This window comes from Neolamprologus multifasciatus, chromosome 1, assembly GCF_963576455.1.
Source record: "Neolamprologus multifasciatus chromosome 1, fNeoMul1.2, whole genome shotgun sequence".
In the NCBI taxonomy this organism is placed as follows: domain Eukaryota; kingdom Metazoa; phylum Chordata; class Actinopteri; order Cichliformes; family Cichlidae; genus Neolamprologus; species Neolamprologus multifasciatus.
This window is the reverse complement of record NC_140439.1, coordinates 12,125,702-12,141,035: the sequence shown is the minus strand read 5'-3', so window position 1 is coordinate 12,141,035 and position 15,334 is coordinate 12,125,702. Positions and strand designations below refer to the sequence as shown.

The following is a 15,334-nucleotide window of genomic DNA, read 5'->3' as shown; positions in this document are numbered from 1 at the left end:
TGAATCTCAATGCTAACAGTTTCAAAACCTTTATTTATTCAATTCTACTTGATCAAATTCCCAAAGCACAAAGGTTGTAGCTAGTCAAAGGCAGCTGAACTCATTTAGTGCTGAGAGAAATCTTTATTACCAACAGGCAACAGCATACATTAAAATACTGTGTACAGGTTTTCATACACATTTGGAGGTTTTGTTTCACAACTTAAGCAACTTTGTGTTGACATGGAAGGATTTGCCAATTAGGAACACGGAAAACAAAAACAAGTGCCAGTGATTTCCTTTTATCAGCACAAAACAACACACTCTGAACACTGTCTTAAGAGTGCTGGAGGTCTTCTTGATATTGACGCATTCTCAAAGCCTGTGCTGTGCCTCTTGTCTCAGAGGATAAACTTGAAGGAGCACAGTAGCATAACTTTATGGATGTATTCAAACATGCCATTTCTCCTTGTCTCTTGATTTTACAGGCCATCATGTGAGCTTGCTAACAATGGCTTGGTTCAAGGAGTTCAGCTGATTTGTCCATTTGTCTAAAGCTGTGTAACGAGCCCCTCCTCTTTTCTGGTAGTCCAGTTCTAGTAGTTGGTTCACCTGGTCAATTCGTCCATGGATTGTGCTGTGAAGGAAAAGAAAAAAAAAGTATCAGTGTGTTTACAAGACTTCCACTTGATTTTATATAGAAGTTCAGAGGATTTTTAAACAGTGCGGCACTAAAATGCAATTTTTATTTTTAAAAATACCATTACCATGTAATACAATAAAAACACATAAGAAAATACAGAACACAAGACCAATCAGCGAATGTAACTCCCCACCGAAGAGCAACGGCTATACTAAATTTTTTGCTTTTATTACAATATGATGACATCAGTAATCATATTGTATCACTAATATCCTCCAAGACCCAGAATATTGTTGTTAATTGTGAGTAATATAACATTTTTACTGATTTTTACATTGAACTTGACACTGACCTGATTTCCACCTAAATTAAATCAGCTCATTATTGGAATCTAACATCACCCAAAATTTGATATCTTGAAAACTGTGGACACTAGACTACTAACAAAAAGACAAACAGAGGAACAAGCAGAGGGAAGCGATTACATACGCCCTCCCTTCGGAGGCAGAATAACTGAGAAGACAAAGAAGCAAAACTTAAAGATTTCAGTTTTTGAAACCATATTTAGGAAAAGAAAATAATAACTGTGGTTTTTCTTTTCCTGATACTTTCAATCTTGTAGCAAAACCTTGCAGATGAAACAAGAAAATGACTAAAAGTAAAAACACGCTGTGTGTTGTTTTCACATCTTGGCATGTCATTTACACAAGCATTTACGTAAGGTCACTGTTAAAGTAAGACTGTAAATTAAACTAAAGATCTAACTGAAACTGTCTATTCATACCCGCCTGACTCCTTTATGGGCCAAAGGATGCAAAATATGAGGAAGTACATCTATCTACAGGAAGGATTTTTCTGTCTGCTCAATTTCTCAGCACACATGTGAGAAGCTTACTTATCCAAGATGCACTGCACCAGCAAACTCTCCACGTCGCACACATCAATGTTCAGCTCCTGAAACACAAAGGAAGAAGTTAAGACCGATCCGCTCAGATGCACGCCAGCAAGTATAACTGAACATTCTGAATTATTAGTAATTTCCCTACTTGTGTGAAGATTATCAGTTTATCAGACACTTTAGCTCTCTTTTCTGTTTTTTAAGTTTTAAACCAAACGTTGCTAATCAAGGTTGAAATAAACAGAGGAAATAAACCTACAATGTACATTTCAGTTCTTTTTTCTGTTTGAATTCACACTTTTACATATTATACCACAGAACCATACTATTTTAGTACTTCTTTCTGGAGATCCATTAATGTGATTATATACCTGTTGACTTCCATATGCTGATTTCATCAGGATAAAGTTATGTTGATGCCAAAACAGTATTTTATTTACTTCTGTTATACTTGATTCCATTAATCTTTAAAGACTGAAAGTACAGTGACAGACTGGGAAGGGAAACCAAATTTTCCTTTCAGTCAGAAGTGTATGCCTCCCAGTAAATCAGCTCCTTTCATCTGTGCCGGAATGACAGCTGCACATTCCAAGGCAATGATGTTAAACTAAAAATAATGGAGCTTTTTGCACACCTGAGTCACATTTACACCTTTCTTCCCATAGTGTATACACTGTGTTCAGTTGTGAAAGCGAAGACTGCTAGACTGATAATAAAGAATGTGACGTATAACCAGAATCAACAACATTTCAACATGAGATTCTGTCTGAACACCATCTTTGTTCTGTACATATTCAGCCTTTTCGTCTTGAATATGAGTGAATGGTTTTCAGTAGAACCCATTTAAAATCTAAAAAAAAATTCAAACGAGCGTAAATGGTTATCTAAAGAGGAAAGATTAAAGACAGAGTCAATGTATGGGACAACTTTATTGCCCTTGGTCTTACCTTTGATATGAAAGGGATGTGTATTCTTGTGTACGGTTTGATGAGTTTAATAAGTACTTGAGTTCTAATATTGCGCAGGAGCTCTGCAACAGAACATCACATAATCAGATACACTTTTCAAACTCATTCACTGAGCACGTGGACTGAAGTCACGTTCACCACTCACCCTCTATGTGCTCTCTGATGAAAGGGTCGTCCATTATGTTACTGTGATTTGTTTTCAGGATTTTCTCAAATTCAGTGATGTCATTGTTCTGGTAGGCGCTGAAAGGGAAAACAGTCACTGTTGTTTTACTCTATTTATGGTGTCCCCGTGACCCACACACAAACTCTCATCCTGAAAGCTGTCAAACACATTGTGAAAATGTTACATTTTTATGTAAACACTATTCTTATTGCAGTTTTGAGCGTGCATTCCGAGCTTCTTGTTTATGTAATAAGTCTTAAATTTAATCGTAGAACACAAGATTGTGCCTGTTGTTTATGCAAACATGCAGACTAAAGAGTGTAAACTAGGAAGCAGAAGACCAGTAAAAGTTTCAGGAAGACAAAAAAAAATATGGGCTGATCATTTATAAAAATCCTCTTACTGCTTTGCGAGCTGCTATGAATAAGCCTACTACCACTAATGTTGTTAATATATCACTGTTCAGGCTATAAAAAACGATTACAACTAGCACGCAATTGCACAACTTAAATTATTAACCCACACACCCTAAATAAACCTGAATAGAATGTGGGATTTCCGAGAAATGATTTTTATACATGATGTGCCTGGGACTGATGGCAATCTCTGCCAGTTAAGTGTCTCTTTTTGTGTTAAAGCTTGTTCTCTCCTTACAGACACGGTTTAGTGACGGAGCTGGAGACACTGTGCAAGCAACAACCACACAGTGATCATAGAGATCATTACGTAATAAAAACAATCTGGCCCTTAGCAGATAAATACAACTACTAAGGATCAGGTAGGTAAATATAATCTCAGATGAACTACAAAACAATACGTTCTACATTGTCATTATTTATTTAACAAAAACTAAATCAAAATGCAGAAGCAATGTCTGAGAAAAACTAAATACATCCTTACTATTTCCATAGAAATCCAGAAGGTAAGTAGGAGCATGTGCTGTGAATCAAATATGCTTGATTAACTGATTATTAGCAAGTGTGACCACTTCTATGAAAGCAGATGTTTTGGCGATTTGGAGCATTTGGGTGTGTGTTAACACAACGCCAAGGAGGAAAGGCATCATCAATGATCTTTTGTGTTGCTGCTCATCATATTAGGAAGGTTTCTAAGGCAATTTCCAAACAATATGAAGTCTGCCATACCACTGTTTTCACAAGTGGAAAAAATTCAAGACAAGTCTTTTCAAGAGTGAACATCCCAACAGGGTCAGACTGTGGAATGCTCAGAGATTTTGCAAAAAACATCCACGAGCTAGATCTCAGACTCTACAGGCCTCAGTTAACACGTTAAATGTCAAGGTTCATGACAGTATAATGAGGAAAAGACTGAACAAGTATGGCTTGTTTGGAAGATCTGCGAGGATAAAACATCTTCTCTTTATAAAGAACATGACAGCATAGCTTAGGTTTGCAAAAGTGAATCTGAGCAAACCACTAGACTTATGGAACAATATCCTTTGGCTAGAGGAGGCTAAGGTGGAGACCATAACAGAAAGCACAACCTTTGAAGAAAACCAAACACAGCATATCAGGAAAAACACCTCATATCAACTGTCAAGCACGGGGGCGGTCTGCTTGCCTTGCAAAGTGCCACGTGACCTGGGCACCTTGCAGTCATTTTATCAACAATGAACTCCTCTTTTTTTTTAAAAAAAGCTTTGTTTTCCGCATGTTTGGTTCTGCATTTTGCCCTATTTTATGTTAAATAAATGACGACACAGTATAATATGTCATACTTTATAGTTCATCTGATGTTCTATTTAACTCATTTTAAGACCCGTTCAGGACTAGATTATTCTTATTACATGTAATAACTTATAGCCCTTGTTAACTAGTACCGACTTAGGGTTTTCCATTAGATGTTAGTACCTGTACCAGGTACTTTTTTTAAACCTATTCAGCCAGGGTTCCAACTGATCTGAGGCAATCCAAAGATGTGACATCAACAGACTAGCCACCGATTGCCTAGTCAGTGATCTCGCTCAATGAGGCGTGACAGCATCTCGTTTATGAAAATCAAACCGGACATTTTTGAAACCCCACAACACGAGAAAAGGCTAAAAAATAAAACAACACCATGGTCCCCGTGTCTGACAAAAAGCAATACACCAACCAGAATATATACCATCACTGTTGCTGTGGTATTCCTGTTGCATACAAATGTCATCGAGGGACTTTCAGCTAAAGGAAAATGACCAAAACGGAGTAGAGTCGAGTTGCATTGAGTCAATCTGAGTAAGTACTAGCGGAAAAGGTGTCTTTGGATTAAACAACACCTGCACTATTTTTTATGTTTAACAATTTGTGCGCTTAACTAACTTTGTGATGCATGCTGTACTATTAGTGAATAGAATATGAATGCATGCTTACCTTACTAAGTTTGTCATCGCTAGGATCTCTGGGTCATTTTTGTATGGTTTGGCCTTGGAGGGGAAAAAAAGGACTTATTTGCAGCTTAAGCATAAAACATATTGGGCCTTATTCATTAACAATGCATATGAATGTTACACGCACAAATCTGTGACTGATCAGTATTTAAAATTTTAGCCTTGCCTCAGATCATGCATAAAATCAAATGAATCTGATAACAATATTAGCAGTTCGCACATTTCATGAATGCTTCAGTAATTCTGCATGTGCACTTTTTTCGTGTAAAAACAGTTCAACTTACAAATTAATGAATAAGATCCACTGGATGTCTTTTCAAAATAACAACAACAACAAACCCTGCAAAAACTTATGGCAACCAGCTAATCTGTGTGTTGTTTATATTACTAGATACACTCTATCACCATTTACGGAAAGCAACCTTACAAAAAATTATAAAACAACTAATTCCCACCTCTTGAGAGTCAAAGGGGTTAATTCCAGACTTCATAAGCATGTTTGCTAAGACCAGATACTTCAGGCATGTCGTCCTTCGTGGGCTTCCAGACTCGTCGTAGTTTTTAAAGGCCTCAAAGAAGTCTGTGTGAGCTTTCTCAAACTCACCCTCCCTCAGATGCATCTTCCCACCACACTCTGGCCAGGACCACAACAAAAAAACAAAAACAAAAAAAAAAACCACAGGTTATGCAGCAAAAAGCTTGAGAATATATAGTGTAGCAGTTGCACATTAAACTATGTAACTGCTCTGTGAGCTACACCTTCATACCTCTAATAACTCCCATTATGAGTGGATGAGGAATGGCAGATTTAATATGAAGGGACTGCTCATACAAGGCTTTCAATTTCTTGTTGTTTTTCTGTGCTGTGTACATTTGGATCTCCAGAGCATAGATCTCCAACAGCTGTGTGCCTTTCTTTAGGTCATCCTCGCCATCATCTGTCTGTAGTTCATAAAAAAAAAAAGAAGAGAAGCAGCCATTTATTAAATAATTACTATTGTGAAATATACATACGCTTCTAACATACCAGCAGCTTCATGATAACAAAAGTAGTGAATTAAGACTTATTTGACCTCTTAATTAAAAAATGGATATTATCTCAGCCTGAAGTAACCGGGCAACCACATTGCATTTAATTAGATCTACAAGACAATGCTGTGATAAAACCAAAGACATATATTCCACATTCTGCAAAATAAAGATTAACAGAACAAATTACCTGACAGGACTGGTGTAGTTGTCTAAGGATCTTTTGCAGTTTCCCATATTCTTCTCTTTCCAAGTACAGTTTCCCCAACTGAATTAAAAAATAAAGTCTGAACATTTATTTTACTAGAGAATTATTTAAGACTACCTGGAATCAGTGGGAAATCGTTGTATACCTTTGTATTAGTTTTGAACCACAGTCTGTCATTTTTTGCATCCTTCAAAGCCTCCAGTGTGGTTTCATAGAATTCCTGTAGCAAGTCCATCTAGTGACAAGAGAAGTAGATTTTAGAAAACACTGAACACGGTAAACGCTTCAAGTCTCCAAAACATATGCATGTCAAACAGTCTATCCACACCTGTTTGGAGGTAGAGATGTAGTCCAGAATGGAGTTGATGGACTTCTCTGAGTAGTTTCTGGTAACAGCACTTCTTATGTACGTGAGAAGCTGCTTGTACCTGTTCATCATCTCTGGAAAGTTGGTCTACAGAGTTGAGAAACACATTAAACCACCTCTCAATAATTTGTGGGGTAAGTGTAAAAGACAATGATGAAAGGTTTTACAAAGTATACCAGCTTAAAGTTGATTTTGATCATCTGTTTAAGTGCTTTGAACCCCCATTCTCCTTTCTCTCCTTCTAGTTCCAGCACCTGAACACACCAAAGTCAACATATGTTAGTAAATTCCATTTTTAAGTAACCTGAATAGAGAGCTACAGAGAAGAAATTATTGTTCTGGCGTATGACTCCACCTTCTGGAAACTGCTGAGCGCTGCTTTGGGATCATCTTCTTTCAAGGCTTTGGAGTTATAGTACTGGTTCTCCAAGTCGACATTTGGCTCTGAATTGCTGTCCTCTGAGTATTCCTAAGTTTAAGTATACAAGAATGTAAAAACTTAGATCGCAAAAGTCACTTCAAACGTATAAAACACATGTTCACCACAAACTCTCAGCAAGTTAACGCAAAAACTAAGCATGTCAGACCGCCTGTGAAAATATTCTATTAATATTAACCATGAGCTAATGTTAGCTATTGTCATGCTTGCTAGCTAGCCAGTTGACTTGATTTTCATGACTGCAGTTCAAATCCAAATGACAGCTGGATACGCTTTAAACTACGTGTTTAAAGTATATTAATATCAGTTAGCAGCATATCAGCCAAAACCAACTATGGATAGCCAGCTAGGAAGCTAACCTTATTCATTCGCTGTCAACTTGGTGCTAGCCAGCAGGCTAACTAAAGCGCTAACATTAGCTAGCATGTACTGTCGGGACTTGTGTCAGCGCTCAGCGGACAAACGTTAACAATATTCAAGCAAGCAGAATAATTTTATTTATAAATACCAGGTCGTAATCTTCTTCATCATCGCACATAAAATCATCTTCCATGTCAGACATCTTGCTGGTGTTCCTTGTTGTTATTCACAGACAGACTACTGTAGCCCGGCCTGTGCTGTGTTTTGCAGCAGTGAGGTGATGGGTCGGGGCGGTAAGACGCAGGGTACACTTCCGTCTATAGATGGCGCTGTTGGATCACGACTGATACGTGAGGTTTCACGTGGACGTCATAACGTGACATGACAGTAAGATAATTTTTATAACAATGCTTTTGACTTGTTGACTAGATTTACTGTCAGTGGAAGAAAAGTACATTTACTCAAGTACTATGGTTAAACTGAAGTGTTTTGATTTCAAAGGCAAACCTTATCACTAAGAATATGAGATTTATTATTTTAGATTTAAAAAAATCTAATTGGCCTTTAAGCGCACTAACATTGTACTAATACTAATGTAGTATTTGAAAAAAAATGTACTTTTTTCAAATAAGTACAATGTATAATGTACTTTTTTTTCAGCTAGTTAATATCCACTTAAATTCTATCTGTGTTTGTTAGATTTCAGTTAGCTCTGTGAATCAAGTTCACGGCAACAGGATTTCGTGACTCCTCAACACTCTTGGCTGCCACACAAAGAGCCCGTTGGCAGCATGTCTTCCCTCTTTAGCCTCTCTGTCTCACTCTGGGGGTCATTCCACATTGAACCGTGTGAAAGATTTGATTTCTGAACTGATTTAGTTCCCGTTGCAAACATTTACGCAATCATCTTTCTGTGTCATCAAGTTATGTGTCATAAGTTTTTTTTTTTTTTTTAAAATCCCGATGAGTGTGGGTGAAAAACTAAAGTCGATCATCCTGCGCAGTCAGGTTGGCCATAATATTTACAATGTCCAGACATGAATCACTAACATCAATACTAGAGGAAAGAAAGTTAAAGTCACAGACTGACTAAGTTTTAAAGTATCAAAAAGGTTCATATTTATATTCCATGTGCAAATGTGTGTGTATTAATGTGCCATAGTTGGGCACTATCCCCAGTCATTTATCATGGAAGGCAGTCATTGCATTTTCTATATAATGTAATTCTTTAGATTTTTAAATAGAAAGCAAAATATTCTAATTGGTATGGACATGTATGCATTTGACGCAATACAGTCTGGGTGCACCTCTTTATTGCATGCATGAAATGCGTCATTCCAGCATCAGTGGTGTGTGTGTCTTTTGTCTGTCAGCATTTCATTAATTGCACTAGGTTAGCATCAACACAAAAGCTTCACAAATAAGCAGTGTTTCTCTGCACAAATCAACAATTCCAGAAAAGTTGTGGGTCTGAGACAAAAGACACATGGGTGCTAACATGCCCTGTTTTGTAATCACGTCACCCACACGCCTTCTCAAATTAGATGGCATCTTCACATACCTAAAGTGCAATGTTATGGCCACAGGCTAAGTAATGTTGTAACACAGTGACGGTCTCTGCATGACCTAGCTGTTGCGAGGACATGTTATAGTATTTGAAGGGCAAAGCTCATTCTACTACACTTCAAGGTCCAACTTAATGCCAAAGACTTTATTTATCTGATTGAGTCAGGCCGACGGTATAATAAACACAAGTTCATCATGATGTTTAACCTTTCCATGCAAATCTGCAAAGCTTATTCAGCAATCCAGAAGTGTGGTATTAAACCTTATAAACACACATAAGCATCCCTTCTTATTTCCAGTAATTGTTTAGGATTAATTGTTGAAATTAGTACAATGATATTATTCCCTTGGTATCAATGTATACACTACGGTTTATAAGCCGTTTAATTTTTCGATGCCAAAAAGTGTTTTATGTTGAGCCTAATAACCTTTGCAGAGTTAATTTAATCACATTCACAACAGTCTAGTAAACATTAGAAAAGTCTTTAATACATCTCCATCATGGCACGTGACAGCAAACGCCTATGTACCTTTCTGCCTCTTTCACTCCCTCTCTCCTCCAGCAGCCTGCCTCTTTTATATACTTTTGCCAACAGAAGAGCCTAACACATTGAACCATTGTTGTCCCCATGCCAACTCCCTTGTAGATGATTACTCACGTATTAAAACAAATGCACAAACAATCACACCCCAGCAGTATGCAGAGTTGCAAACCTTGTGCAGTCTACCCTTAGGCGATCATAGCGGCTTGTACTTTTAAACTCGAGCAAGATGCGTGACTAGCCTGCTTGTTTTTCTCTTTTTACTTTTTGGTAGAGGTTTTCATTTTTACAAGGTATGTAGAAGCGTGTCTTAATTTTATGCAACGGCTTCCATCATTTGGGGGTGTTATTTCAAATCCAACTTCCAAAGAGCTGCAAAGTCACTGCAGCCAAGTCTACACACACTACTTATGCTTCACACGCTAACATAGTGTGTTATGTATTTGCTTTGTGTGGCCTATAGGAGAGGGGTGAGTTTGAAAGTGTTGGGTTATATATATGTGGGAGTGTTATATAAATTTACAGAGGTTTCAAAAATACTATTCACTAATCACTTTATTCTGCATTAGGTGAGTTCATGAAACAACACAAGATTTAAACTAAATATTTAAACTTCTGCTAATTAGAGTATTGGTAGTTTCATTCCTGGCTGCTCCAGTGTGTGTGCCAAAGTATTCTTGGGTCCTTGTTGCTCTCTGACACATCCATTGGTGTGTGAATGTTAGGTAGAAAATGCATAGAAATAAGTTGCTTGTATCAACAGGTGAATGAGACATGTTGTATAAAGAGCTTTCAGTGCTCAAGCAGAAAAGCAAAATATAAGAACCAGTCCATTTAATATTGGCCTTTGTCATGTGTTGGCTGTGCTGAAGCAGGAAGTTGGACCCAAATGCAGGAATCAGGAGGCATGGTGTGAACTCAAAAACAACTTTATTGCTGTGTTCTCAAAATACAATTACTCAAAAAACTAGGAAACTCAGAGGAAGACATAGAAAACACAAAGCAAGCACTCGAGCAGCATAAGGGCAGGTAAGATGATAATGTGACAAATAACAGAGGGAAACTGAGGACTGTTGGGGTTTTCTATGAGAGACAAGACAAATATGCTTAAATTTTACGTTTTCACAATTTATTATCAAAACGGTTAGAATTTCTAATTAGCTTTATATGGCTCCATGGACCTCCTCTCTCTGTCTCAGAGACAAAAGCTGCCACGCCCAGGTAGTATACACTTATTGTGGGTCACAGAAACTGAATGTTAACATCGGTCGAAAGAGGTGAGGGTGGCCTCAGGTCTGATAGCAGCTCATGTTTCTTCTTCTGCAGCTTTCTGGGCATCTCCTTATTTGGAGATCCTTTCTGCAGGCAACACTCATGTGACTTTTTGCAGGAAGTACAAATACTTCATTATTGTACTTAAGTAGAATTTTTTAACACTATTTTCTGTACTTCTACTTAAGTAAAGAATGTCTGTACTTTTGCCACCTGGAGATAGAATACGCCAGGAGACCGAGATGAACTGCTTGAGGGAAATGAGACAGAGGGAAGCAAATTAAACATAACCCACAGAAGATGAGAGACCATCAAAATACAGCAGGAAGCATAAACACAGAGACAGAGAAACACCAACCGACAAGATAAATACAAGGGAATTAACACAGGAGAAAGGGGGACACAGTGACAGGATGAGGAAGAGTACATGAAACATTCTAAACATTAGCCAACTGTAGGAACTCTAGAAAATCCACAACAAACTTACAACACTGGGTCAACTGACCCAGGACTATGACGGAGACCAGTGTTGGGGAGTAACGGAATACATGTACCGCCGTTACGTATTTAAAATACAAAATATGAGTAACTGTATTCCGTTACAGTTACCGTTTAAAAATGTGGTATTTAGAATACAGTTACTTTGTTGAAATAAATGGATTACACGGCGGTACTTTCCTGTTTCATATTGTCACGGGTCAGGCCTGTTTGGGTTTTGTTTGACAGCTACGTTCTGTTGTTCCAGGCGGCAGCGTTTCGGTTCCCATGGTTACAGGTGTTTCCTGGGTGAGAGAGGCCTTTTTGTTGTTGTTGTGCTAAGCTAATAGGCAGAATGCTACCGGTGTAGCTCTAAAGCATGTAGCCTCATAGGCAGTGTAGTCCGTGCTGCAGGGAGAATGGACTGTCATACCCGTTATGTGTCTGTGAGCGAGGGAGGGAGAAAAACGAAAAGTACGAGCTGTCATCGAGCAGAAATGGGAGCTGGAAGCATGTAAATATAATAATAACCACTGCAGCCAAGAAGAGTGCCTGATGAGCCCAGTTGTAAGTAAGCTATTAAAACTCGACCGTACACTGTGTTCATGTTTTCCTCCAAAAACAATAAGTTCCGTTGGAGCAGCCTTTCAACGCCTCTCTCTGTCTCTCGCTAGCAAAGTTGACCCAGACAACAAAGTAAAGCTATTTTTCGGCTACGAGCCCTACACGAACCAGACGTATTAGCCAGAGGTCCCTTTACTACGGTTCGGAGCCGCGGACCTTCAGTAACAGTAATAAATCACAGCAATAGTACATTCATGTAGTTGTAAACAGCATGATAATATATTAAGTAATCCAAAGTATTCAGAATACGTTACTCTCATTGAGTAACGTAACGGAATACGTTACAGAATACATTTCGGGACATGTATTCTGTATTCTGTAAAAGTAACCTTCCCAACACTGCGGAGACCTGGACCCTCAGCCTCTGGTTTTGGTACAGGCTCTGGGTGCCCACGATACTTGAGCTCAGGTTCCGCCTCAGGTGATGGGTGTCCCTCTGACTTAGGTGCATAGGTAGGCCAGGTCCTGGCTGTCTTCACCCTAGGAACCAGGGTGGGTGCAGGAACTGACTGAAATAGATACTGACTGGCTGGAACCAGCCACCCCTACCCGAGGAACTGATGCGAGTGCAGCGACAGGCTGGGCCCTCCTGCCCTCACCCTAGGAGCAGGGACGGATGGGGTGGGTTCAGGCGAAGCAAGAATCTTTAGGAGTTCAGGGTGTGGTGCATAAACATTCTCCGAAAGCGCCTGCTCTGGAACACAGCAAACAGTTTACGGAGGTGTTGGCTCAGGAGCATAATCAGTCTCTGCGGAGGTTAGTGTCCTTGCACAATAAACAGTCTCAGATTTAGCTGGCTGACTACCGCAACAAACAGTCTCCAAGTGGACAGTCTTATGAACACAAAAAATGTGTTCAGCATTGACCAGCTCAGAAACAAAAAATGAATCAAAACACTCAGACTCCATAACATACATAACATTCCATAGGCTCAGGAGACACCACATCATTGTTGAGTTACTCAGAAACCAACTCAATATTGTTGTTCTCAGGCCCTGGAGGTGAATGCATGGGCACAGACGTTGCTGACACAGAAACAAAGCACATCTATAATTCCTAGCAGAATATTTTTCCCGATACCCAGGCTGAGCAACAGAACACACAGCGACAGAAAACTCAGACTGGTTAGCAGTTGACACAAAAGCAGAATAAACACAACTTCCCCCACAGAAAACTTGGACCTCTCCTTTGCCCACTTAGATACAGAAATGTCTAAATCTTTACCAAAATTTGCAGATTTACAGAATGAAAAGAAGCCTGATACCTCTGTGTAACACTCTGCCACCGTCGCCGACACGACACCCAAAACACACACACACACACACACAACAGGAAAGAGCTTTCCGGTCTCTGTCTCACTTTTTATTTATATGTTTATATGCACATACGTCCACATATAAGTCGGAGCTGTCCACTCCGTTCGGCTCCAGTCCGCCTGACACTCTCAGCCTCAAACAGACTGTCTCCTCCAGGCACCAGCAGCTACTAAAATGAGGAGAGCAAAGTAATCAGTCTGACCAGCATCAGCTGTTTCTGCCCTGACACTGTCCCCTGAACCTGCTGCTCCACACCTCTCCTGCAGCTGGGCCCCAAACCACACCACGCCACACTCTGCCTCCCATAAGCTTCCAGAGGATCGGGCAGCATCAATGAAGTAGGATTGCAGGACGTTGACCAAACAGAGAGCTTCTGAAACTCAGAAACCCCATGAACAAGTCAAGTCAAGTGAATTTATTGTCATTTCAACCATGTGCAGTGGTACAGTACACAGTGAAGCTAGATGGCGTTCTTCCAAGACCATGGTGCTACATATTACAGACAATCAACACAGGACTACATAAAGTTCAAGTGTGCGAAAACAGTGCAACACTAGACAGAACAGACACAAGACAGTGCAGACACAGTGCAATAGAAAAGTGCAACAATGACAGTGGGTTGTGCAAAAAGACTGAGCATTGTGCAAAAAGTAACTTGATGTGTGAAGGTGTGCATGTGTCAGTCCAGTCACTGAGTGTTGAGGAGTCTGATGGCTTGGGGGAAGAAACTGTTTTGCAGTCTGGCAGTCGGGGCCTGAATGCTCCAGTACCTCTTGCCAGAAGGTTGCAGGGTGAAGAGTGTGTGTGAGGGGTGTGTGGGGTCCACAATTCTGGTGGCTTTGCGGATGCAGCGGGTGCAATAATTGTCTGTGATGGAGGGAACAAAGGCTCCAATGATCTTTTCAGCTGCTCTCACTAGCCGCTCTAGGGTCTTGCGATCCGATACAGTGCACTTACCATATCAGACAGTGATGCAGCTGCTCAGGACACTCTCGATAGTCCTCTGTAGAAGGTGGTGAGAATGGGTGTTGGGAGGTGGGCATAGGATTCCAGCAGAATGAGCTATTTAGTCTCAGGTACAGAATTCTTTTTCAGCCGATGAGAGCCCCTGTTCCTTGAAAGGAAAGTGTGAGAATTCTGAACTAAAAGCTTGAATTCTGAGAACAAAGATAGAATTCTGAAATGAGCATAGGTAAAATAAGAATTCTGAGGTAAAAGGGAGACATTCTACATTCTGTGACTAAAGTTAGAATTCTGAGAACAGAAATAGAATTCTGACAAGACTAAGCATTCTGATGAAAAAGTCAGAATTCTAAAAGGCAAAATCAAAACAAGAAAGTGAAAATTTTGAGGTTAAACCCAGAATAGGATTATGAGAATGAGGTGAGAATTCAGAGATAGAAATGAGAATTCTGAGGTAAAACGGAAGCTTCTGGGACTTGAACTAAGTTAAATATAGAATGAAATTAAAAGTCAGAAAACTTATGAGGTAAAACCCAGAGTACAATTGTGAGAACAATTAGCCTCAAAACCTTTAGTTTTTTCTCTGAATTTTGCCTCTTGGAATTCTGAGGCAAAAATCAGTATTCTAGTGAGACAGTAAGCATTCTATCTTTGTTCTCAGAATTCTCACATTGTTCTTGGAATGTTGCCACATAGAATTCTCACTTTTACCTCAAAACTCTGAATTCCATCTTAGAATTCTTACCCGGTTTGTAGAATTATGGACTTTACCTCTGTCACGATCCTGGGTCATTTGACTCAGCGTTTTAAGTTTTAATAGATTTTTATGTTAATGTTTTATGTTTAAGCTCATTAGGTTATCTAAGCTCATTTCTATTATGCCTAGGTTGCCGTTAGAGCTCATTGTTTCTTAGACTCCCTTTGTGTTATCACCCCCTGTGTTTAAGTCTCCTTTGTCAGTTCGTCATGTTAAGTCTGCTTGTTTTAATCAGTCATGTTTCATGTCTGCGTCTCATTATGTTTCCTGTTTTATTATGAAGAGTCTGTTTCCATGTTCAGTGGGTCTAGTTTCACTTCCCCTGTGGCATCATTATGTACATTCATATCAGCTGTTTCCCCATGTGTATC

At 39.3% G+C, this 15,334-nt stretch overlaps 1 protein-coding gene across 1 annotated transcript; it reads right to left on the bottom strand.

Moving 5' to 3' along the window:
* Window positions 1-13: 13 nt before the first annotated feature.
* On the bottom strand, window positions 14-7,762 carry cops2 (COP9 signalosome subunit 2). Its single transcript, XM_085156777.1, has 13 exons — window positions 7,595-7,762; window positions 7,003-7,116; window positions 6,824-6,901; window positions 6,609-6,734; window positions 6,426-6,515; window positions 6,263-6,340; window positions 5,811-5,985; window positions 5,499-5,677; window positions 5,027-5,079; window positions 2,634-2,731; window positions 2,468-2,550; window positions 1,518-1,576; window positions 14-616 (listed from the first exon to the last, which is right to left on the bottom strand). Exons 1-13 carry the CDS (start codon window positions 7,646-7,648, stop codon window positions 472-474), a joined length of 1,332 nt encoding a protein of 443 aa, XP_085012903.1. The 5' UTR covers window positions 7,649-7,762; the 3' UTR covers window positions 14-471.
* Window positions 7,763-15,334: the final 7,572 nt, after the last annotated feature.